General features: G+C 40.8%; 1 protein-coding gene across 4 annotated transcripts in view; it reads left to right on the forward strand.

Annotated features, from left to right (window-relative positions):
* The window catches only part of Sybu (syntabulin), a 103818-nt gene that overhangs the window by 48371 nt on the left and 30339 nt on the right, over positions 1–25108 (forward strand). For 3 of the 4 annotated variants that reach the window (XM_026789433.1, XM_005367495.2, XM_005367498.2), the window contains exon 4: positions 11288–11485. In XM_026789433.1, the coding sequence (XP_026645234.1) occupies positions 11288–11485 (198 nt within the window). Of the gene's footprint in view, positions 1–11287; positions 11486–23416; positions 23581–25108 lie in introns of those variants that run through there. The other variant, XM_005367499.3, reaches the window with a different exon arrangement.

The raw sequence follows: 25108 nt of genomic DNA on the forward strand, positions 1-25108 counted from the left end.
CCCTGGTCTCTCTCTCTCTTTCTATCCCCTGGTCTCTCTCTCTCTCTCTCTCTCTCTCTCTCTCTCTCTCTCTCTCTCTCTCTCTCTTCCCTGGTCTGTCTCTCTCTCTTCCCTTCCATTTGTCCCTGCTTACCTTCTTCTCACACACTTCCATTTATTTTTATTTAAAAAAAAATCAATGTAGAGAAAACAAAAAAATATGAGCCTTGAAAAAGTCATGAGCTAGAAACTGTAATTAAATTCATGTTGCTGAAGAGAAGGAACCTTGAAAAGATCTGTTCCTGCCTAGCACAGCAGTTCCCAATCTGTGGATCATGACCCCTGTTGGAGTCAAAGGGCCCTTTCACAGGGGTCACCTAAAACCATTGGAAAACACAGAGATTTACATGACAGTTCCTAACAGTAGCTAAATTACAGTTATGAAGTAGCAACAAAAAATAATTTTAGGGTTGGGGTCACCACAACATGAGGAACAGTATTAAAGGGTCACAGCATTAGGAAGGTTGAGAACCACCGGCCTAAAGCTTTCATGACAGCTCGATTCAAAACCTTCCTTCCAAGTCAGCAGACCTCTCCAGCTTCCTAATTTCAGCTTCCTCTCCCCCAGAACATCACTTGAATGTGTTCCTCATGCTTTATTAAATGTGTTGCCCTGATATTTTCATTCTAGATTCCTTTTCCAGGGACATGTTAAACAACCCGAGTCTTGGGAGGAAACCAAGTCACAGACCCTGTTTTATACAATGCCCCTGGTCCTCCGTCTGAAAAAAATGAGCAGACTTCTCCCGTATCATCCCCTATCCTGCCCAGTACTTCACCCAGGGACTTTTAAGGGAGAACCCGGGGCTCCAAACTAGCTCAGAAATCCTGGGAATGTTCACATGTGAGATGATTATTTTTGTCTCCAAGAAACAAAACAAGGGAAGTGTCCACTAAATAATTACCCCAAGGTCCACTTGTTGTGCGAGATGCAGGTTACATGGCTGAGGGTGAGGTGTTCATCTGGGTGCTTAGACAAGCCATGCCCGTCAGCACCCACGATGTTCCACAGCATTGAGGGAAAACAAAGGTCCCCAAGACCCCCCTCCCCACAATTCCTCTGCTCTTCCTCACTGCAACACGCCACCAGAACTCTTGTCTCAATTTGCCCTTGACTAGCAAGTGAGAGGCCATGCTGGCAAACCTTAGATTCCCTTGTCCACCATCTTTCCTCTGGCCTGGCAGTGATGCTCCACATAATCATCTTTCTCCTCAGAGCTCGTACCCCTGCCTCCTGCATGAACCTCCTGTGATGATATTCAGCCTGTCCTTGAGATTGAGGCTCAGTCACCCAAGTGTCTGTTCCACATCACAATGCTGTGTTTAATCTGTCCCTCGATTTTTATTACAGAAAAGTCAGAATATTTTATTTCACTACTGACATACGCATGAACTCATTTTTCTCTATCCTGGAATGAGCCACCATATTGCTACTTCAAGGAAAAAATACAGAATATGGCTTTGTTCCTTTCCCATTTTTCAATGCAATAAATAAATGGTTTTCATTGTTTTTCCAAGTGTATCTTAAATACGTCCCCTTTTCTCAACTTTTACTCTTACAAACCCAATCAGCCCACTGTTTCTCCTCGTTTGTGCTGTAGTAGTGGCCTTTAGGTGGATTTGTTTGCCTCTGACCTTTTGTTTCTAAAACCGGAACAAAGCACGGTAAGGAAGAAGATTCAGGTCTTGCCTATCTGGATTCGGACCATGGCTTTGCCCAGTCAATAGTTACAAGCTTAGGAAGGTGCAGGTCTTATAGGTGCCCAGGAAGTCACGCTGGCAGTAGTGACTCTCTGAGGGGGACATTGGATTAAGTTAGTAAAGATCTGCATTAAGTGCTTAAAACAGAACTGAGCCGGCTCTTTATCAGCACAAACTACTAGATCTGTGTCGTTTCATGCTTAGCGTGCTGAGAAACTTGAGATGAGCTTAGTGGTTCCTACAGCCTTCCTGACAAGTGCTTGGGCTTCAGCCTTCTTCCAACCTCAGTATTAGCCATTGTCCCCCATAATCCACCTGTCACCTTCCTTGCTGTATCCTTTATCCTTTATTATCTCAGAAGATTGTTTTTTAACACTCTTCTTTCCTTTACCTGGAATTGGTTTACCTGTCTATATTCCTATATTCATTATTCTCTCTCTCTCTCTCTCTCTCTCTCTCTCTCTCTCTCTCTGTGTGTGTGTGTGTGTGTCTTCCCTCTCCCTCCCCCCATCTCTCTGTCTCCCCATCCCTCCCCATTCCCTGCTCTCTCTCCTTTCTCTCTCTCCTAAGCTCAAATTACCTCTTTAGGAGCTCTCCATGACAAGCTGTCTAACAGGCCCCTCCTGCTGTTGACTCTATAGAATGCCATCCAGTGAGCTTCACTAATGCACATCGTACTCCTACGTGTCCTCCTTACATATTTTTCCTACTTGTTTATCTGCTGTCTGCCCTCATTGCTGCAATGCTAACTCCCTGGGGAAAACCTGTGTGTGTCGGTTATCATGGCATCTCTACAGAATCCCTGACACCCACTAGGAAATCAGTAATTGTTATCAGAGGATAGATTGATGAGCTTATTATATCTCAACACTGGACACAAGATGATAAGTATATGTTGTGTGATTCTGAAGCAAAATCAGTGTAGAGTCTTCTACACTTGTGAGTTCTTAACTATGGAAAGATTGCTAATGGTAAGTGAAGAAATAAAAGAGCAGAGTTCTCGACTACAACACTGATGGCAACAGCGTGCTCTCTGTGCCGATGGCTCCCTGTGTAGGGGCAGGAACACTGCCTTCACAGAAACATGGAAGCATTTCTGGCCTCAAATTGTTGTGGTCTGGTTATTATGGGATGACTGCTTTCTGACAGATTGCTTTGTCTGTTTTTAATTTGAGCGTTCTGAGAACTGTTGGTGCTCCTCTCAGAACAGGCTCAAGCACAAAAAAGTGAAAAGAAAAAAAATATAGGGTGATTTTTTAAAAGATACATGTTTTTCATACAACTCTGTGTCAACCATATAGTCTCTGCAAGCAGGGAGTTCTTCTCAGAGCCCCAGACCCTCCATCTCTAAGACATTATTAGAATTACAGAATAGGCATGGATGTGATGCTTTCTTGCCTCACCTATATCCCTTCAGTGTATGGTGTGAGGCTAGAATTAGACATGGTTATATTAATCATGAGTTTAATCTTTGATATTTTATATATATTTATCAAGCTATATTAAAAAATACAGTATTTGGAGCAATTGTATTAGCGACATCAGGCACATAGTAGATACTCTGTAACCATTTGTTGAATGAATGTAAATCAATATTTTTTTTTGTGAGAATGAAGCAGTCTTTCATATTAGTCCAAGTAATACTCCCTTCCACTGACAGTGATTTCCCCAAACTTATATAACTGAACATGGAGTGGCAACCAAGTGTAACTGAATGTCTCAAAATATCAGGGTACAAAAGCATCGTTTTCTTCTGAATGATGTTGAATTTAAATGTGTCTCCTGGAATTGCTTAGTTTGACATTTTGGAAAGCAGGTGATCTCTGAGATCTTCTATTTCAAGAGGGACCAGGAGGCATAGAAAGATTCTTCTTAGACTTTGGTAGAGTGTTTTTATTTCTAATCTCTGAGTTTGTGGGCCTGTTTTGGTTTGCTTTGGTTTGGTTTCTCCAGACAGGGCTTCCCTGTGTAGCCCTGGGTGTCCTGAAACTTACTGTAGACCATGCTGGCCTTCAACTTAGAGATCCGCTTGCCTCTGCCTCTCGACTGCTGGAATTGAAGGCCTGTGCTACCATGCCCAGCACTGAAAGCTGCTGTTTTAGTGTTGTAAATGGTCTAACAATTCTATGTAGCTGGTGCGAGGGCATTAAAGTAGGCCTTGGCCACCATAGTTGCTACCAAATCTGCTTGATGATACTGGTTGTTAGGCACACTTGTTAAATATCAAAAAAGCTTACAAAACAAATCCGTACACACCTGTAAACATTTTGGTGATGTTAAGATTTAAGATGTATAAATTAACTGACCAAAATATCCATTGCTTTCAAATTTCTATGTAGAAGCATTGGAAACATATTAACATGACTGATTTCCTAAAAATTTAATAAAGTAATAGTTACTATCTAATGTTGACACTGAACTTCGTAATGAATTCCAGATAGAGATATAAAAATGAAAAGTGAAGCTACCGGCATCTAGGAAATAGTATGGCTCTTCATTTAGTTGATCTTTAAGTATAAAAAGATATTCTAAGCATGTATAAAAATTCTTGAAAGAAAGCACAAATGAAGTGTTAGTAAGATTTAGCTAAAAATATATCTGTAAGATGTAAGCAATTTTAATAATAGTGAGAAAAATGGAAGCTTTAAAACCCTATAAAATGAAAGTGGTTTTTAAAAATCCACATTCTTATCTATTTTGAATAGACTCCTATTTAAAGTAAAATTTAAATAATTAGGCATAGTGGCACATGTCTTTAATCCCAGCACTAAGGAGGCAGAGGCAGATTGATCTCTGTGAGTTCAAGGCTAGACTGGTCTACATGAAAAGTTTCTGTCCAGCCAGGACTAATGAGACCAAGTCTACCCCAAAATAAAAAATAAGCACAAAATTAAATATTTCAGAACTTTTAAAGCATCCTGAAAACGTGGTTCGTAATCCATTGCATCTGTTCCCTGTTACGCATCTTAAAACAAGTCTCTAGACATGGCGGTCAATGTCTCTTTACACACCTCAACACCATTTATAAGAGAATGCAAGCATTTCTGATGTAATCACAGAACTATTTGAATCCACTCACAGAATTAATATAATGATACAGAACACTAAAATATCCCTAATTGTTTCAAAGGGGTCTGTTTACTTCCTTGTATCAAATTTTGTACAAAGCAAATTAGTGACTATTTTCAACTTTGCTGGCCAGGCAGCCTATGCTGCAGCCGTGACTTGGTTGCTGGTAAGCCACCCTACCCAGGGTGTAGACACCCTACAGAGGAGCCGGGCGTCTCTCTCTTCCAATAACACTTTATTTTTACAAGCCCTCAGAACTAGATGTGACCTGCAGACTAGAAGACGGACATTAGCATTGAAGTATTGGAGGAGTAGACGTAAGGACAATTTTTTTTTATGTGTGTCAGGAATACTTCATAGGGGGTCCTTTCTTTTGGCTTCCTTTGTAGAGTGGGGCTCTGCCCTTGGCAGACAAGTGCCCTGTCGTTGAATTACTTCCCTAGCCTCTTTCATCTCACATGTCTTTAGACGGTGCATGAATGACTGCACTTTATCACATGTGAGGAATGACTGTTCTCAATGTAAATTCTCAGCTTTTGTCTGTGAGTTCACTCACTAAGTTTATTGCCTCATGCAATTATTTCATTAGAAATTGCATAAAAGTAATTTTCTATTATTCTGCCTACTTTCATTAGCCAAAATGCTTTTGTGAAAAAGAAAAAGAACTTTCAAAAGCATTGAGGAATTTCAGGTTCACTGAATGAAATATGGCATAATATTGCTCCCTTTTTACAGTCAATATAGCTGATGATTCTTTCCTTTTAATGGGCAGTTTTCATTTGAGTCAGTGGCTCATGTAGTTCAAAGCAGGCTCAAACTTGTTAAGTAGGCAAGTATGGCCTTAAACTTCTGATCCTCCTGCCTCGACTTGAGTGTTAGGATAGCGGATAGTCACCATCAGGCCTGGTTGTTGTAGTGCTGTAAATCAAAGCCAGGGCTTTGTGCATCCTAGACAACCACTGAGCTACATCCCAGCACCTACTGAAAAATCCCCAATTTCCATTTCCAGTGATTTCCAGGATCTGGAGAATTGGAGAAATTAAGAATTGTGCATGTGAAGATGTATTCACAGATTTTTACATAATGATTATCATTGCTTACACTTATCATTCTTTTAGGAGCTAAAGTCACCCCCATCCTCTGATAAAGGGGCCCCTTTTTGGTCTTGTTAGTATTGCATAGCTTTGTTGCTGATAAGCTATCAAGCTCCAGGTGAAAATGCTCCATGGTATAGTAATGAGCTTGCTATTAATATTTATTAAAACTTTGATAAAGAGAAAGCAAGTAAAGCATACTCATTGTTATAGTGTTTTAATCTAATGACTCAAATAGGCCAAAGTGTTCATTTTATTCTGGGTAACAATTGCAAGAAAATATTTTTTTTTACTATTTATTTACTTATTTGTAGTGAGTACTAATTTTAGAATGGCAAAATTCAATTAAATTTTAACACTGGCAGATGATTTTTTTAATTCCTTTAATTTTATAAGTTTAAAATTATTTTATAAAATACACAGACATACATTTTAATAACTGTAGATAATCATAAAATTTTAACTATACTGCTTGTTCTCAGAAAAAAATATGGCTCCCCCTACCCAATTAAGATTTCTAACATCAAGGCACTAGAATTATAGTAGCTTCTGGTTTCCCTCCCCTCTCTTTACAGACCTGAAGGCCTTTTGCTCCCAATCAACAGTTTGAAAGCTACTCTGTAGATGCATTTCAATATTTACTACCATGGTCTATACAGACAGCCACTTCCCGGGCTTCCTGAGGCTCACCGTATTCTTTCACTTGCTCTTCCTTTCACTTGGACAGACTCTAAATAAATGAACAGTGACAAATACCACCCCCTTTTCTTCCCAGAGACCCTCTGGTAATGCTCCCACCTTAGCCTCTTTTCTTGTCTGTTTGTTTGTTTGTCTTTTTGACACACAGTCTCTCTACAGAGCCTTGATTGCCCTGGAACTCACTGGGTAGACCAGGTTGGCCTTGAACTCAGAGATCTGCCTGCCTCTACCTCCAGAGCTCTGGGATTAAAGGCGTGCACTATCTACCATCCCTGGCCTGTTTTAGCCTCTTAAGTGCTCTGATTTTAGGTATGTGACACTAAGCTTGGTGGACCCCTTTCTTCATATTTAAGTGAAACAGGAAATTTCAATTATTCTGCTTCATTTCGGGTGGCGATCACACAGGTATAGTCTTAAGCAGGACAGGTTTTTCCTAACTTTATCCGTGACCGTCCTGGATCCATCCAGTTGGGAATTCAAATCCTTTCTCCCTGAAGGAAATCATCCCATACTTTAAAATGCTTCTCAATGTGTAAAGCGATCCTGGTTCTTTAAATGTGCTCGTTAGTTTTTATTGTCAACCTGACACCACCTAGAGTCATGTGAGATGAATGACCTTCCACTGAAGGACTGCCTGGTCAAACTGGCCTGGGAGCATTTTCTTGATTGCTAATTGATATAGGAGGTTCCAGCCCTCGGTAGCATCCCTAAGCAGGCATTCCTGGGTGGTATAAGAAGGCCAGCTGAGCATGAGTCAGAAAGCAATCTTCTTCCATATTTTCTGCTGAAGCTCCTGCCCTGACTTCCCTCAATGACCCGGTAACATGGAAGTGTAAGCTGAAAGACATCTTTCCCACCCTCAAGCCATTTTTGCTAATGGTTTTTTGATCAAGCACTCTAGAACAGGCATACTTACCATGAGTCAAAGGAAATGTAAACATTCAGTCACGTCATCGTTGTGTGTGTGTGTGATTTCAATTCCTCCTCCTCCTCCTCCCACAGACCAACAATTGACTACAACATCCTCTTTGAAGTCATGGTAGCCTGACCTATCACAGACATCCTCCCAGCGATCTCAATCTGTCACGATTTCTCCCATTTCCTGACTAGAAATAGTTCCCTCGTTTCTATTATTTAGAATTGTTTGCAATTAATGACTCTTCGTACTAATATAGCCAGTAAATGATACAATTATAAATACCATGATTGTCAGTCTGTAGATTCAGTAGCAGTGAGAAACAGAAAGCTCAGTCTCTTTAATAAGTACAATGAATTCAATGGCCACATCTATTTTTTAAAAAGATTTATTTTTATTTTATGTGTATGAATGTTTTGCTTACATGTATATATATGTACCACATGGATGTCTGGTACCCAAAGATATCAGAAGAGGAGAAGAGATTACATTAGATGTATATAGACAATTGTGAACTGCCATGTGGGTGCTAGGAATAGAGCCTGGGTCCTCTACAAGAGCAGCGAGCGTTCTTAACCCCTGAACCACCTCTCTATCCCCCAGTAACTATGCCTTTGTAGTATGTACTTGATCTTAATGTCAGTTCACAATTGTGGGATTGAACATGACCTTCCAAAAAGCAGCAATTTGACTTTGCCATCCTTAGAAGATCATTTTAAATGACAAATAAGAATATTTTGCACAGAATTTGGAAGTGAGTATTATCTTCACCTAAACTGGTAAGAGCAGAGAAACAGCCCCAGAAGGACTTGTTGAGAGGATAATTACTTTTTCAGCACAGCACAGAGGAAATCCCTTGGGGACCATGGGTGACCAGGTGATTCTTTGGCACATAAAGTTCTGAGTCTGCGCTGGGCCCTTCCAGCAAGCATGACATATTGTCTCCTGTACCATAGCAAAAACAATAGGCCTGCTCTTTCACAGTTGCCTTCCTTTGTTAGCGCTGGTTCCACTAGACAAATCAGGCAGACAGCACAGGCCACTGTGAGCACCTAATGGTGGTGTTGTCGTCTGTGCATTTCCTCAAACTTCTCAGATGAGAAAAAATGTACAAAAGACATAACGTACACAAATTCCCTTTGGCTCCTTTGTAAGTTGCATTAGGATGCAGACTGGGTACGAGAACAGTGAGTCTTTTTGGTGCCAGAATTTTATACACTTTTTTTTTTTTTTGGTTTTTTGAGACAGGGTTTCTCTGTGGCTTTGGAGCCTGTCCTGGCACTAGCTCTGTAGACCAGGCTGGTCTCGAACTCACAGAGATCCGCCTGCCTCTGCCTCCCGAGTGCTGGGATTAAAGGCGTGCGCCACCATCGCCCAGCTTTTATACATATTTGTTAAGAAAATCCATGTCTCCTATTGCTATTGTTTCCCCAACCTTGGCAGATAGAGGGAAAAATGCTTTAAGAGATACCCAGAGTTCAAGATTGATTTATATGTTCCTCCTCTCATTCCCATCTCCTGGAGATGCGGGCTACAAATACTGATGACAGCTGGATCATGGACTCCAGCTACTGCCTCTCCCACAGTGCCTCCAGTTTCTCATCCTAAATTTTATCTGGAGCATCACACCTAATCCCCGCTGCTTGTGAAGTCACAGCACTGAAAAAGATGCTTTGTGTGTCCTTTACTTTTTAGCTCCGGAGAGAAGTAATAGAACCAATCACAACATGTTTGATTCCTATTTATTTAAACACGGTTTCTAAAGCTTTTCTCAACACTGTTTTTCCCACTAGAAATTACTTAATTCTATCCCTTTGATTCTGGGCACTTCCAAGAAGAAAAGACATTCTAAAGCATAGATTTTTTTATTTATTTGGACCCAGTATCTTTCAAAAGAAATAATGGATGGGTCTGAATCACAAGAAAACCGTTGTAAAAGGCAGTAGATAATTTTGAGTGTTCTAATAACATTTGTTTTGAGTTTTTCTGCTTCTGAACAGGAATCAAGGAAAAGTTTCTCTGGGGCAATGTGCAGATGTATTAATTGCTGGAGTCTGGCCCAGTAAGGATAATTTGCACCCCGAGAGAGGAACGCTGTTTTTTTGCTGTTGTTGTTTTTTGGTTTTTGATTTTTTGTGGGATTTTTTTTTTTGCACTGAAACAGGGGCATGCAAATGGGGGGGTCATGAATAACACATGATGAAATGGCTGAGCAGTGGCAGCCCAGAGAGGGGCTCACCTTTCGTCAGGACCTGAAGCCCCTGGTGATTCTGGAAGAACTAGCACATCTTCAGGCACAGTGCGCTGACAATCACTAACTTCTAGAAATGGATCACTGTGGTCCCATGAACAGTAACGTGTCCAAAAGTTTTTAAAAAAAAAAAAAAGAGCGAGAAAAATGCATTGCCTTGAAGTGCCAAGTTCACTTTGTTCCAGCAACTGGGAGATTTCATAATAAAAAAATGAAGTAGAAGCCAGAAATGAAGCAATGGCAATTCCTTCTTAGACAAAGCCCAGGCATAATTCATGCAATCCGTGTATCCTACCCAGCCCACGTTTTATCCTGCTGTTATTCCAGCTGGAGGCCCAAGATAGCCTATGGTGGAAGACAATTGACTCTGGCTACTCTGATGTTCATAAAGTACAATAGTTCTAAGATTGTTAGTGGTGTGTATCTTTCTTACAATCTTTTGTTTAATTTGGAGAGTAATTCTGATATCAAAATAACTTCATTTAGTAAAGTGTTGAGTAATGAAAATGAAAAAAATTACTATTTTACTGAGTATATAAACTTTAAAGTAACATTAATTTGGTTCTAAATTTTCATGCAATTCTCATTAAAGCTTAAAAGTATGAATCAGTCATCCTAAATGACTAGATACTTTAGTATATATGAAAAACATTCCTAAGAGACAGCAATGTGAGTTTCCTGTTTGCCGATTTGGCACCTGCACTGACAACCTCATGACGCACACATGGGCCTAACATAATGACCCTGGTTATGTTTAGTATTTGTTTTTCTAGCTTACTGCAGGTAAGGATAGATCTGATTGGCCTACTTTTGGTTAGATACTTGTGTCTAAAATAGGACCACTTCTTTCTGTTTCTTTGAACTTTTAAAACCAGAGCCTCCCCGAGAACTTTATTAACTTTGGTCATGTGATCAAAGGCTCAGGTAATTTCAGTACTATTCAAATAATTTTATTTCCTTAACAAAAACAACTCCAAAAGATGCCTGCTAATTATTATGAGCTTTTCTTGTGATTTTATATTACTCACTCTTCTCAAACACCTGTGGGCAACAAACATGGTGGCGCACACCTTCAGTCCCAGTGCCTAGAGGCGGAGGGAAATGGATTTCTAAATTCCAAGCCAGTCAGGGTCACATAGCGATACCCTGACTGAAGAGCAAAACAAAAGAGCAAAAGCAAACAAAACACAAAACTAAAATCTGTAGACAGATATGAACATCCGCGGAGACATACGCTTTGATTTTAAGAACAACTGCATGTCATGGAAGTCTTCAAGATGAAAAGACCCATGAGCTATATATCTTCACAGTGTTCCCTTAAAACAGTGTTTTCTCTGCCAGTGTGAGTAGCCAAAATGTGAAAAGAAAAAAACAAAAAACAAAAGAAGGGTCCTAATAGGAGAAGCCATGCCCGGTTTACTTGTGTTTCGTAAGCAACTCATGCATGAGCCTATGTGTGCCTGGTACACTGCATGACTACCTCCCTGTGACGTGGCTCAATGCTTTTTGTGTTCGTAGATGACACAGGTTGTCCTAGCAGCCAGTCGGTATCGCCCGTGAAGACTCCCTCAGACACAGGGCACAGTCCCGTTGGCTTTTGCCCTGGAAGCGATGAAGACTTTACCAGAAAGAAATGCAGGATTGGAACAGTGGCTGAGGGAAGTGTCCAGGCAGCTCGTTATAAGAAGGAATCAAAGGGAGGGGTCATAAAGCCAGGTAAGTGCCCTTACTATTCATAGTTTTAAAAATTATTTCTTTATTTTTGGAGATTTTAATATAATTATATCATCTCCCCCTTTCCTTTCCATGCCCCAAACTCTCCCATATACTCCTCATTGCTCTTTTGCAAACCCATGGCCTCTTTTTTATTAATTGTCGTTACATGTATTATGTATCTATGTATATACATATTTCTATATACCATCTGCTCCATCTCTATAATATTATTTGTATGTATGTTTTTGGGGATGAACATTTGTATTGGATAACAATTGTTGTGCTTTTCCTTAAGGGAGATAATAGTGCAGAAAGAGAGATTTCAATTGGAAACCTGCCTATGATGTCAGAAAGGACGCTAGGGTACCCAGGAAGGACCCAGAAACATTTTTTAAAGGAGGTACCATATAGGGTATTCAGTGCAATAGTTGCTAGTAATTAGGTTTAGTGGTATATCTGCCCATATAGACATATTTTGTTTGTGTTTAAGAAAACAAGTTGGAACTGTGTAAGCTGAATGGCTCAATAGACATTTAAACTCTATAATCATTTATTTCTAACCTGTATTATGAATAAATTATAAAAATAAGAAATGACAATACTAGTAAAGAGAGAGATTTCTCTTGATGCCAATTTCTATAGCTAGACAAAATTATTAATTAGCTAATATATTTTTTAGAGACTTAAAGTTTAACATGCTTACATGTAGATGAATCTACCCCTTCAGTAATTACAGAATATTAGATGCTGTAAGATAGCATGCAGAAAGTTATTGCAAAGATGAGGAAGTTATGTGCTTAAAAGAAAAGGTAAATTCTCAGAACCTATAATATATGAATAAATATATTGTATAGCTCAAAAATATAAACATGGTGCTAGAAAAAATATTGTGATGATGTACAACTTTTAACAACTATGGTTAACACACACACGTGTGCGTGCACACAGACACAGAGTAGACAGGTCTCCACCTTAGCTAGTCTAATCATTTTAATCACTCACGGGCATGGCTAGCATCTTAGGTAATTCTAGATCTCATCAGCTGAAGAACTGAGATTCACTGTTATAGAGACAGGATTCAAATATCTTAAGTCTGTCTACAGACTTAATGGTTACTTTTACTGTTTAACTGTTATGCAAATATCGCCACTATCTTTATCCAAAGTTGTTATATTACCACGAAAGGAAACCCTAATTCCTTTAGCAGCAGCTCTCAGTCCTCCTCTGCACAGTGCCTGGCATCCACTTTCTGTGTATTTGTATCTCCTCATAATGAAACCATACATGGGACCATTAATATATGAGATTTTCCATTTAGAATAATGTGTTCAGGGCTCATCAGTGTAGCCTGTATTTTATTCTTTTTAATGGCTGAATAAAATTCCATTTTGTAGAAATTCTCATTTTAAAAAGCAGTTTTAGATTTACAAGAAATAAATAAGTGAACAGTATTGAGAGTTCCCAGTTTTCCCTCTGGCTAATACTTGGCCCTAGCATGCTGCTGCACCCCGTTAGCTTGTCTTTGTGGACATTTAGGCTGTGTCTACATCTTAACTATGAATAATGCTGCCATGAATTTCTGTATATATGCTTCTGTGCAAACAAGTTTTCAGTTCTTTCAGATACATAGTTAAGAATAAAACTGGTCGATCATGTGGTAACTCCATGCTATCCTTTTAATGAATGACCAGATTTGTGTCCACCATGGCTGAACTATTTGGCATTCCTGCCAGCAGAGTATGAGGGTTCTAGCAACATTGGTTATAGATGTATTTAAAAACAATAGTTTTTGGTTTGGCCATGTGTCATTGCAACAGAATACCCAAGATGGGTTATGTATTCCTAATGATTTGGGAGGCTAAGGAGTTCAAAGTGGAGCGTTTTCATCTTGCTTGGGCCATCTGACTTGGTCACATTATGACAGAGGACAGCACATGCAGAAATGGGTAGTATATCATCTCAGGTCTCTCTCACCTCTTTCTTATAGCCCAGCATGGGATTATTTATGTACCTACAGTCCATAAAAAAAATGGTCATGTGCACAAAGTATCTGGTACTGTTTCAGCATCTTCATGGGTCTGGTTTATTAAGATGTATGAATCCTCATTTACTGACCTGATTTAGTGACTCTGGAGACAAAACTTTTGTTGACTGCTTTTGATTTCATTGTCCATAGGCACAAATGCCCCCTAAGCCATCTTTTCTTGAACTTCATACTTGTGTTAAAGGAATCCTTAAATATTTGGAGTCAACAAAAATTTCAAGTAAGTCCCTGTTGCTTTTGAATGGAACCCAGTTCTGCTCAGTAAATGCCTTGTATGAGAAAAATCTGCAGGCTGACCTGCAGAGTCTCTGAACTCCTGGCTGAGTGAACCCGTCCATCTCATGAATAGAAAGGGAGGAAATGCAGGAAGCAAGACCCTTGGATGACTCCTGCACTTTACAACATGCAGAGATAGTTTGTTAAGGCACCTGAAGGTCCTGTTCTCAGGTTAAAACCATCTGCTTCTCTGTGGCCCCACCAGACACTTCGCCAAATCTGATCTTCAGCCCTAGGTGCATGTTCTACTTTCAAAAAAAAAAAAAAAGGCAATTCATTAAAACCAATGTCAGTTTATTAAAATAGCAAGCAATTAGTGGCATTACGTGGGGGCTCAGGGACTCTTTAAGATTAAGTAACCAAAGCCCATCTAATTTTAGGTCCATTGCTCTAGATTTGGGAACACTGCTGTCCCTACGGCAGAAAACAGTCATTGAAATGTCAGTGACATACAGAACGAATAATGGCTGCTGGGCCTTGTCGGGTAGACTGAGCAGAGAAACATGCCAAGGGATGCAGGAAGGGCTTGGAAAGGTGAACAGCAAGCAAGCAAATCTGTTCTCTGCCAACAGAGTCCTGAGGTGCTCTCAGCAGGAAAACCCTTCCTGCCAGGCAGAAACTCCTCCTGGAAATTTCTGGGAGGCCATCTGTTATGCTGGCTTCTGCTGCTTACTAACTACACCAATTCAATTAAAGGTGTACCAAAGAGCGAAAGCAAAGCATTCCTATAGTGTGACTGGATGGTGGCTCTGGCTTCCTGCTTCTCTTTTATTCCCATTTTGGCAAAACATTGTAGGATGCATCTGTGTTTGCCATGAGCTACATATTCAGTGGGGACTTTGGTGAGAAAGGGACTGTGTTCCTTACACACTGAGTTCAGTGTGAGGGGAGCATGGAGGCAATGGGCAAGTGTGACCCCATTTTGAGGGAGTCTGTAATTCAAGGCAGAGCACGGTATGATAAATCTGGGTGATAACACAGATCAAAAGGAAAGGAATGGAAGCCTTCCTCCCTGGTGGCTTTCTGAGGAATCAGGTGATTGCAACTCTACACAGACACACACACACACACACACACACACACACACACACACACACACAATCTCCTGTCTACTCTCAGGATTTAAAACTGTTTTACCCAGAAGTTAAAGCCCTAACTGGCTTGCTGCTATTCCAGAGCTGCTTGTAGCTGCTGGTTCATTACTTAAAGACTATCTTAACTCAGGAAAGAAACAATCCACTGTCATTATTTTACAATTGAGGTGCTAAAACATTTGTCCACAGACTGGCTAGAAAGGTGTGAGGGTGGACACAATGACACAGCTTAACAAATAGGAATAGAGAGAGGAAAAACCACTAGAGGCAGCTGAAGGGGTAAGGAGCGAGTGATTAGGGCCACAGTCACGGGAAAGAAATCTACCCAGAAGCTGAGATGCTGAAGTCTGCGTTTGAAAGATGCCACTGTATCTCCTTAGCTTGTCATCAGATACCATCACCAGGTATTGAAATTAGAGACCTGGCTGGCTGAACTATCATAACCCCAAAACAATGGCCTGGGTTTGGTTACCTCTAGAAAAACAAAACAAACAACAAAAAAAGGTTTCCTGTATCCAAGAGGCATTTGCTAGAAAACCCAGAAGGTACCAACTAGGTTAGGGATGTGTGAGCCCCGTTCCCTTAAGAAATCACTTGGCACAGTTCAACCCAGGTATGGTTCCTTGTTGTTCCTACTTCCCTACTTCAGGGTTCTGTGAGCTGAAATAACAGCTCAGCCCCTTACCTGAATCCACTCGGATAAACCTCAGCTGCCAGAGAGAGCAGCAGCGAACTGAGGAGCTGGCATGCCAGGTGCAGGTCTTCTTGTGAATCGCTTTCACTACGTTGCCCGGGTGCACCTTACACTGACAGCTTTTCATTTGCTTTAGCCTCCCAAGTACTGAGATCCAAGCATTAGCCACTGCATGCGGTGTATAACTGCTGCCTTTTATTTTTAATAGGTTTTTTTCCTATACAGTATACTATGATTATAGTTCCCTCCCCCAGCTCCTCCCCACCTCCCCTTCCAGCCAAAATCTGCACCTTTTCTTTCTCCTTTCATTAGAAAGCAAACAGGCATCTAGAAAATCCTACCAAAAAAATGTAAAATTAAAACAAACAAACTGGAATGGTACAAAATGAAGAAGAAAAACAGTCAAGGAAGATGCACAAGAAACAAATAGAGAGGCTGAGATAGATGCATCTGTGCAGACAGAATCCCATAAAAACACAAAACCATCTGGAAACCAAAATATACACACAAAAGACCTGCAAGACCAAGCCAACGAACAGTAACCACCCCTGACAAAGTACTATGAAATAGAGCACCTCCCCAAATGCCATTGAGTTCATGTTGTGTGGGCCATCCAATACCGGACATGGGGGCCTGCCCTTAAGAATAGTTTGCATACCCAGTGAGGCTCTGTTAGAGAAAACTAATCTTTCCTTTGTGAGCAGTTTTCAGTTGGAGATAACTTCTAGGTTAGTGATGGAGGCATGTGTCTAGGCCCCCTCTCGGTACTAGGAAGTCATCTGGCTCAGACCTGTGTATGTCCTATGCCTGCCGCCGCAGTCCCTCTGAGTTTAGGTGTGCTTTGGTCCAAATGTGTTTAGAACTGTTCATTTCCTATATGTCCTGCATCCCTTCTGGCTCGAACAGGAGGGATTTGATGAAGACACCCCATTTAGGACTGAGTCTCTCATTCTCTGCACATTGTCCAATTAAAGGTCTCTGTATTTGTTCCCATCCACTGCAGACAGAAGCTTTTCTAATGGTGGTTGAGCAAGAAAATGACCAATGTGTATAGAGAATGTCGTTAAGAGTCAACTTATTGTTATGTTCCCTTAGCAGAATAGGTGGATTTAACTTTCTCCTGGATTCCTGGCCTACCTAGTCTTAGGGTCTTGGCACCCCAAGCAGTGTCAAGGATGGGTTTCATCTCATGGAGTGTGTCTTATATGCAATCAAATATTGGTTGGTTGCCTCCATAAGCTTTGTGCCACTATTGCACCAGCATATTTTGCAGGCACATCACCATTGTGTATTGAAAGGTTTAGAGCTGGGCTGCTGTTCACCTTTCTCCTTTGGTAGTCTGAAGACCTTCCAGTACCATGAACTTAGTTAGTATGAGTGAAGGCTCTAGGGAGACACGAGCTTCACTTTCTACATTCTGTGACATGGAGTTAATTTTTTCACATCTTGTCAGTCATAAGAAAAAAGACTCCAGCAGCAGAGTGCAGCCTCAAGAATAGACTACAGTCTGTTTCTGAAATGGGAATCGATGGGAATATTTGAAAGGATATTAAATGGGAATATTTAAGAGGAAATATTAGATTTATTCTGGGGCTTGGATAGCTTTCTGAAATACGGCTGATTATCAGTAAAGCCAGAAGTAAGAAAAGCTGAGACTTTTAGTCAGTACAGGTTGTCCTCGGCAAACTTCCAAACTAGTAACTCATTCCATTCTAACATCAGTATGTAAATAAAACAAAACAAACAAAAAACACTTGTCATTATCCTACATTTTCAATTAGGGACACTAAAATACAAACATGTTTTGTAACTCACCCTAGGAATAGATCTTAGGGGGGCACCTATGCTCCTTACTTTTAAACAGCACAGAAGTTCTAAGGTTTGCCTCCAAAACTAAAATTTTAAATAAAGTTGAGCAGTGTGACAATTAAGATAGATGTAGTGGTATAAGATAGGAATGTTGTTTTTGTTTTGTTTTGTTTTTTGTTTTACTATTTTTAAATCCTAAGAAATTCTTATTTTACATTACCTGATATAGTCATGGGTAGATGGTACTGATTGTGGCTGATAACGTCAGCAACATCAGTTACACTCAGAAGGTTCAACATAAGCTTTCTTGAGGCAACCAGTAAAATAAACCATGAAGACAGAATATAATCATCAAAGGGATATTGAGGTACTATGTTATTTCCACTGAATCATGAGGGAGGCCACTGTTTACAAAATTTGTTGCTGTGAATGGACACACATACATACTCTCTCTCTCTCTCTCTCACACACACACACACACACACACACACACACATATATATAGAGAGAGAGAGAGACAGACAGACAGACAGACAGACAGAGAATATGAATATGAAAATAGTTGGTGATGGAATTCAGAGACTTCCATTTGAGAGATGTCCTGGTTAGTTTATACTGCCAACTTAGCATGACCTAATGTCACCGGGGAAGAGGGAATCTCCATGAAAGAATTGCGTGGATGAGATTCACCTTTGTCAATGTCTGTGAGAGATGGTCTTGATTCATGACTTACGATATGGGAAAGTAGGCACAGCTTACTGTGGGCAATTCCATCCTTAGGCTGGTGGGCCTGGGATAGATAAGAAAGTTAGTTCAGCATGAGCCAGAGCACAAGCCAGTAAACAATACTCCTCCATGGTTCCTACTCCAGGTCTGTGCTCTGACTTTTGTGGATGATAGACACTACCTAGAATTAGAAGCACAGCAAACCTTTCCCTGTAGTAAGTTCCTTTTAGGTCAAGTGAAGAAGGAAAAAAAGAAAGAAAGAAAGAAAGAAAGAAAGAAAGAAAGAAAGAAAGAAAGAAAGAAAGAAAGAAAGAAAGAAAGAAAGAAAGAAGAAAGAAAGAAGAAAGAAAGAAAGAAAGAAAGAAAGAAAGAAAGAAAGAAAGAAAGAAGAAAGGAAGGGCTCAATAGACGGGAGCTCTACCTCATTTCTTAGATTCTTAAGTGAAGATCATTACTTTGTCAAGAGAGCATTGAAGTTATTGTAAAATGGGTCTCTGAAGTTCTCATGCTGAGAGAAAATGTACACAGAATATGGCAGATAATGCTTTGTGGGGGATGATTTCCTAGACTACCCCAGCAGGACCCAAACAGCAGCATCAAGCACGAGCATAATGAGCGCACTTAAGTGTTTATCTCTGTGGCTGGTTTACATATTTACTCTCATGTCTTTCCCCCATCTGTGCCCTTGATGACGTACTCAATCAAAATAATGGTGCCAAATGGCCCTTAATGGGCTTCCCCTAAGAATTAGTAAATCATAATTCTCTTCTCAAAGGCAACTACTGTCGAAACCCCAGTCTCCCAGGATTTATTGCATGGCTGGTCTTCTCAGCCACTGAGTTGGGGGTCTGCCAGATGCTCACTAGTTACTCTAATGTCTGAGGAAGCCACCCACGTCTCTCATAGGTGCAAGACTCCACCCGCCATTGAGCATACTCATTGGTTCTCAGCATGACAGACGTACACCCAGAAATGCAAAATGTTACAACCCAAGAGCTAGAAATCATGCAGATGCATGCTTTGCATTGGGTTTTGTATTTCCTTCATGTGAGAGAAACACTCGTTGAAGATTACTTGCAAAGGAGTGGGCATTCCTTAGGAAGTCTTGTAATTGATTGGAGTCAGTCTCACAGCCTGAGGGAACAAGAGAGGAGGACCTTGTATTAGTCAGGGTTCTCCAAATGAATGCTCTGATAGAATAAGCTAACTAATTTATATATACATAAGTACATTGAGGGGATTTATTAGAGTGGCTTGCTAGCCCAACAATGGCTTTCTCCTGAGGGAAAGGTCAAAGATCCAGCAGTTCTTTGCCCCGCAAGGCTCGCTATCTCAGCAGTCCCTGTCTGGTGCTGGAGACCCAGGGAAGTCCTAGAGCGTTGCCAGTCTTCCATCTATGTTAGAACCCAAATGAAATAGCTTCTAACACCTGTAAAGGAAAGGCTCAGGATGGATGAGCTTGCCAGTGAGAGTGAAGGCAGGCACACAAGAAGCAAAGGCTCCCTTCCTTCTTTAGAGTTCTTTTATGTCACCTGCTGCCACATAGTGGCCCACATGTAGGATGGATCTGACCAAAACTTTTATCTGGATGTAGTATAGGTGTCCCACACCTCAAAGAACCCAAGAAACATCCCTCGCAGGTATGTCCAGCTACTTGCTTTTTAGTTAAATATAAATGTAGTTAAGTTGACAACCAAGACTAGCCACCACAGGTCACGTGACCTAAAATCCAGAGAGAAGAAGTTGGGAGGCTCCATGTGAAACAGCTGTAGACATGGATAGGGCATTCATGACACAAGTCTATTGCCTTCTTCACAAGTGCATTTGTAGTATAACATCTGGCTATGTTTGTACAGTGGTTTGCAAAACTGTGTACTCAACAGCCTAGTCTGTTTCCTTGGGTAATTCAAGTAGTAAAATTCTTCTGTCATGGGACCTGGATCTGCAAACTAGCAAAGTGCACTAGTAAATAAGCTACAAGGCCCCAAGCAGGGGTTAATTTCTGAGACATGGCTATAATGCACTTGACAGAATATTTGTAGTATTGCATTAAGGTGATCATCCTACATCAAAGTTAAAAGGGAGGGAACCCACCGTTCATCCTGTGATGGAGAGGTTTCTGCTAATCCAAGGATTGTCTTCTGGCTCTACATTCATTAGTTTATTCATTCATCCAGTACCTAGTAAGAAGTATTTTCAATGTACTGGAAGTGTGATCATTTGTGAGTAGAGAAGGGGAAAACTGAATGTGGAGTCTGTTTTCATGTCATCAACCTTAAATGTGGGAATGTGGGGTTAAGCATAAAGCAAGGAAGTGGTACCAGGAAAGGTGGAGGGATGTCTTGAGATGAAGAACTTGGTCTGTTCCTTCCAACTTAGGAGTGGCACAGGAAGCTGACAGAGTGAGTGACAGAGGGAAGAGAGTAGCAGATGCGGTCTGTGTTGTCAGACTAACAAGAGGCCATTTCTGGGCTTGAAGAGAAGAGATGTGGTTTGTTTTATGTGTTTGAGACTCCTCATGTCACTCACTGAGTCTCAATTGTCCATGAGTGAACCTGAACAGGATATAAAGTTCAGATGGCTGAGCCTAGAATTGGGATGGCACAAGGCTCCCATTTTTTTTTGACAGCATTTGCTTTATTTGCCATCTCCAGTGATATCAGATATATGAAGTCATAAATGACAAGTAACTTTGAATTTATTGTTTTAATTAGAAGTATTGATAATGTATTATTTATTTATGTATAGCATATTATATGTAATTTTTAATCAGGGTTCCATGATGTACACTTGGCTGACTCAGAAACTTTGTATGTAGACTTGCTAGTCTTGACCTCACAGAGATCTGCCTGCTTCTGCCTCACAGGTGCTGGGACTGCAAGTGTGTCCCGCCATGCCCATTTCTATTTTATAGAAAAGTTTTACTCATTGTCTTTTATCCCTTGAGCCACTTTTTAATTCATCTAAGTTTTTCAGATTAAATCATCTTTACTTTAACTTAATTTCTTTAAGGTAAAGTAATTTTGAATCTATGTCTTGCATGCTCATTGGTTGCTTTTATAAGCCTATATTTATTGTGAGGCTATAGGTTTTCATTAGCCCTAAATATATGAAGTAAATCTAGACTGATAGTTCTTTGTCTCTTACAGAAAAGCATGCAGGTGTTTGGGTGATCCAGGCTGATCGGCACTTAGGCTTTTGTGACAATTATCTTCTTGAGTGGCCAGGTTGTCTGCTATGTTCCAGGCAGAAGGGAGGGGCAAAGTGAGCTTGCAGGCACCTGGTCATGTTAAGGTCAGAGTAAAGAAGCGCCAGGTGTCATTTCTAATTATATCCCAGTACAACTTAGTCACACACCTGTTGTCATAGAAGGAACCACAAAGATGGACATTAGTAAATGACCAACAAGCAATCACAGTGGTCCATGAATAACAGAAAGACAGCTGGCTTTTCTGTTACCCTGTAGGTATCTGAATGCCTTTCACTGCTGAGCTATTCCATGCCTGAGATCACATAGCAAGACGTGTAGGGTTACACAAGCTCTACAACCAACCCTAGAGATTCTTAAAAGGTAGAGGGTTTCATTCCTTAGGAATAACTAGAAATGAATTGTTGGGTTTTATTTATTTATTTATTTATTTATTTATTTATTTATTTATTTATTTATTTATTTGCCTAAGCATGAGCTGAACAAGAACAACAATAATAGGAAAAAAACCGCAAGTCCTCAACCCTCACAAAGAATTGCAGGCAACAGAGGAATGCCGAGGAGCATGGGAGAGAAAGTCATTCTCCGGGAAGAGCACACAAACTGGTTACCTAAACTAAATGCCTATCTCCAAGAACATACACACAAGTAGGTTACATTTAGGAATACACACACACACATCACACACACACACACATGCACATACATGTAACAACAATTAACAACAACAAAAAAAGAGGCCATGAACATGAAAAAGCAAATAGGGTATACCTATGAAAGGGTTTGGACAAGGAAAGGAAGAAAGGAATGTGATTATATTATAACCTCAAAAATAAAAAAAAAAGAAAATGAGCTTTTAATATTTAGTATCTAAGATTCTCATCTGAAGAATTCCCATCAGATGAACTCTGAATGGAGCTGGAATCAGCATAGACTTGGGCCACTTCAGACTGGTGTGTGGTTTCCAAATGGCACTTTCTGTCCAAAGGAGGTAATTATGAGAACCCTACAATAAGAGGTTTGCGGAAGGCTCAGTAGAAAGTGATCCCTTCTTCTGTGAGAGGAAATTGTGGGAGGAGGTACTCAGCTTATATTTAGACATTGAAGTAGGGTGATCTAGGTTACCCTTGAGCAGGTGGGGGAGGACTAGCAGAAGGAAGACTATTATGTCAAGAAATGTCTTCTATTCTTCTCAGTTGTATGGGGAGATAATTAATACTTACCTTTTTCTCAGTGCAGTGGGGGTCATAAATGACGCAAGGCATGTACCAGAGAGCACACATAGTACCCAAGCCCCACACGGTACTAGGAAGGAAATGGGCACGGCCTCTGTCTTTGGAATCATCACTCTCAGCATTGGACAGGATGCTGTATTACAGGGGAAAGCCTTTGCCTGACAAACTGCTCAGTAGATGGTCAGTTTTACTGTAATCCAAAACTGGGAGAAGCTTACGGATGGCATGACTTCCAGGCATTTGAACACCACCCTCCTTCCACTGGGGCTCTGATGTCTGCATTGTCTTGTCGGTACAAATCATCCTGATTGGAGCGGGCACTCGGGTGGAAGTGTCTACTTCAAGAAAGCTGTTGTTTGGGAAGAGGGTTCCTACAGCTGTACTGGACAGCCCTGGGTTCCTCTCTCTCCTTCTCAGAACAATAGAACTCCTCAGCTCTTCTCTGCCTGGCAGCGTGGTGAAGTGACCTGCATACTTAAATAGCTCTAATTCATGAAGTGCCCAAGCTTTTCCCTAAAATGTCGCACGCTCGCCATTGAATTGAGAGCTCTGTGGGTGTTTTTAGTGTCATTTCTTGCTTACTCGTTGGGGCATTATAGTCAAGTAAAATGGCTCTGTGCTTTGTTCTGGTATTGCCGAAGGATTAGCGATGACTGTTGTGCAAGCTTCTGCCTCCATTTGACAATTCGGTATTTCTGCAATTGCTTTGTGTCCATTCACGAGGGTAACGCTTTCATTTGAAATGCTGCAGCCACCAGGGAAAAGGCCCAGCGCTCTTCCCTGATAGGCCAGCTCTCCCTCTGCCTCCTGTTGCTATGGTGCCCAGCAGAGTAACTTCCTTGCCCTGCACATGTAGGAGGCTCCATCTCCATGGATACCCGACTCTGAGACTGTACTCTACTGAGAAATGAGCTGCACACACTATATTTCTGCAAAAGACATTCCCCAGCCTGTGGTGGGAGGCCGTTTGCAGTGTTTGCCATGAAAGTCTATGGAGCTTACTTTCTTAGTAAGTAGTGTTAGTCACAGTAAGTAAATGATTATATTGGATTACAGTGCATTCTCTCTCTGTCTCTCTTTCTCTCTCTCTCTCTCTCTCTCTCTCTCTCTCTCTCTCTCTCTCTCTCTCTCTCTCTGTGTGTGTGTGTGAAGTTGTAACAGGGTAGAAATACATAGTGAAAATAAATGGCCATTTAGATATTTTGAATGCAGGGTCAATAACTAAAGTTGATATTTTTTTCCTTTAATGCCTACATATGTTGTTTGAAATTCATCAGTCTTTTATGAGTTTCTGTATGTGAACTAATGGCAGAAATAAGTTTTAAATGACTCTGGATGGTTATATTTCAGCATGTTTTCTTCACTCCGAGCTTCGCATGCGCATTTATGAATAGCGAGTGTGGTATAACCGGTGTCTGAGCTAGGGGAATAGACATGCATGGCAACAATTAACGCTAATTGGCAGCTCACGCGGTTTGCAGTGGGCCTCTGTGCAGGCCGAGATGCAATGCATTTATTGTCAAGAGAGAGTCTGCTTCTGTGATTGGGGAAGGAGATGCCCATGTCTGCCGCTTAACTGTGGAAAATATTCAGGGCACGGCAGTCTGGCCTACTTTAATTTACTTTCTTCCGTGGCATCCGGTAGAAATTCTGAAACTCTTCATGTCTGCGGGTTGGGGTGTGGAAGACTTTCATATTTGTGTGGTCTGAGTTGATGGAACACTTCCTCTTCACTGCACATTCAGGAGCATAAGGGTTGGGTTCCTGCTGTTGTAAACATGGGAGTCCTTTGAAAGTGGCTTTCATCTGCTGAGCAAATGATTAATGCCGGTGGCCTGAAAATTAATTAGTAGAAACGTAAGGATGCCTATACATATAATTATTGTGAGTCTAGCTAAAGAGATCTTAAAATGTAAAATTAAAGTTTTTAGAATGTCTTCAATAGACATGCAGCATCTAACGGCTCCAAATGAAAAGCAAACATGGGCCACGAAATAAAGGATGCTGATATTTTGTCAAAAAAAAGAAAAGAATGAGCACAGAGCATAGTGCTATACTGTCAAGTTCTTTGGTTTCCCATAATATATGGCCATTCAAGCCAAAGACATACTATGCTCGGTATGTTTTTCAACAGCCACGAAGCAGTGCTTGCTCAAATGGCAGAAGGTCCCACCCTCTGAGAGCAGCAGTGTACCAATGACCGTTACATTCCCAGCTTGTCACACGAGCCAAGCTTCTGGTCATCAGTTTCATGCTCTAGGAAAGCAGTGTCCATCAGCTGATGGAGCAATGAGCAACTCTTTCTATGATGAAGTTTGCAGAAAGCATGATCTTGCCTGTGACCCTGTCCCCAAAGTTTTCACTTTCTCAGCAGACTGAGACTCCACATCTCTTCCACCTCATCGAACCGCTCCTGTTTCTTTCTTATCTTTGAAAATGGGGGGAGGGGTCTGTGTGTGTCCGTGTGTTGTGCTAAATTTGACCCCAGAATAGCTATGTATTTCACCTAAAATGCGCAGAGGAAAATAGTGCCGATC

This window comes from Microtus ochrogaster, unplaced genomic scaffold (assembly GCF_000317375.1).
Source record: "Microtus ochrogaster isolate Prairie Vole_2 unplaced genomic scaffold, MicOch1.0 UNK19, whole genome shotgun sequence".
Lineage (NCBI taxonomy): Eukaryota > Metazoa > Chordata > Mammalia > Rodentia > Cricetidae > Microtus > Microtus ochrogaster.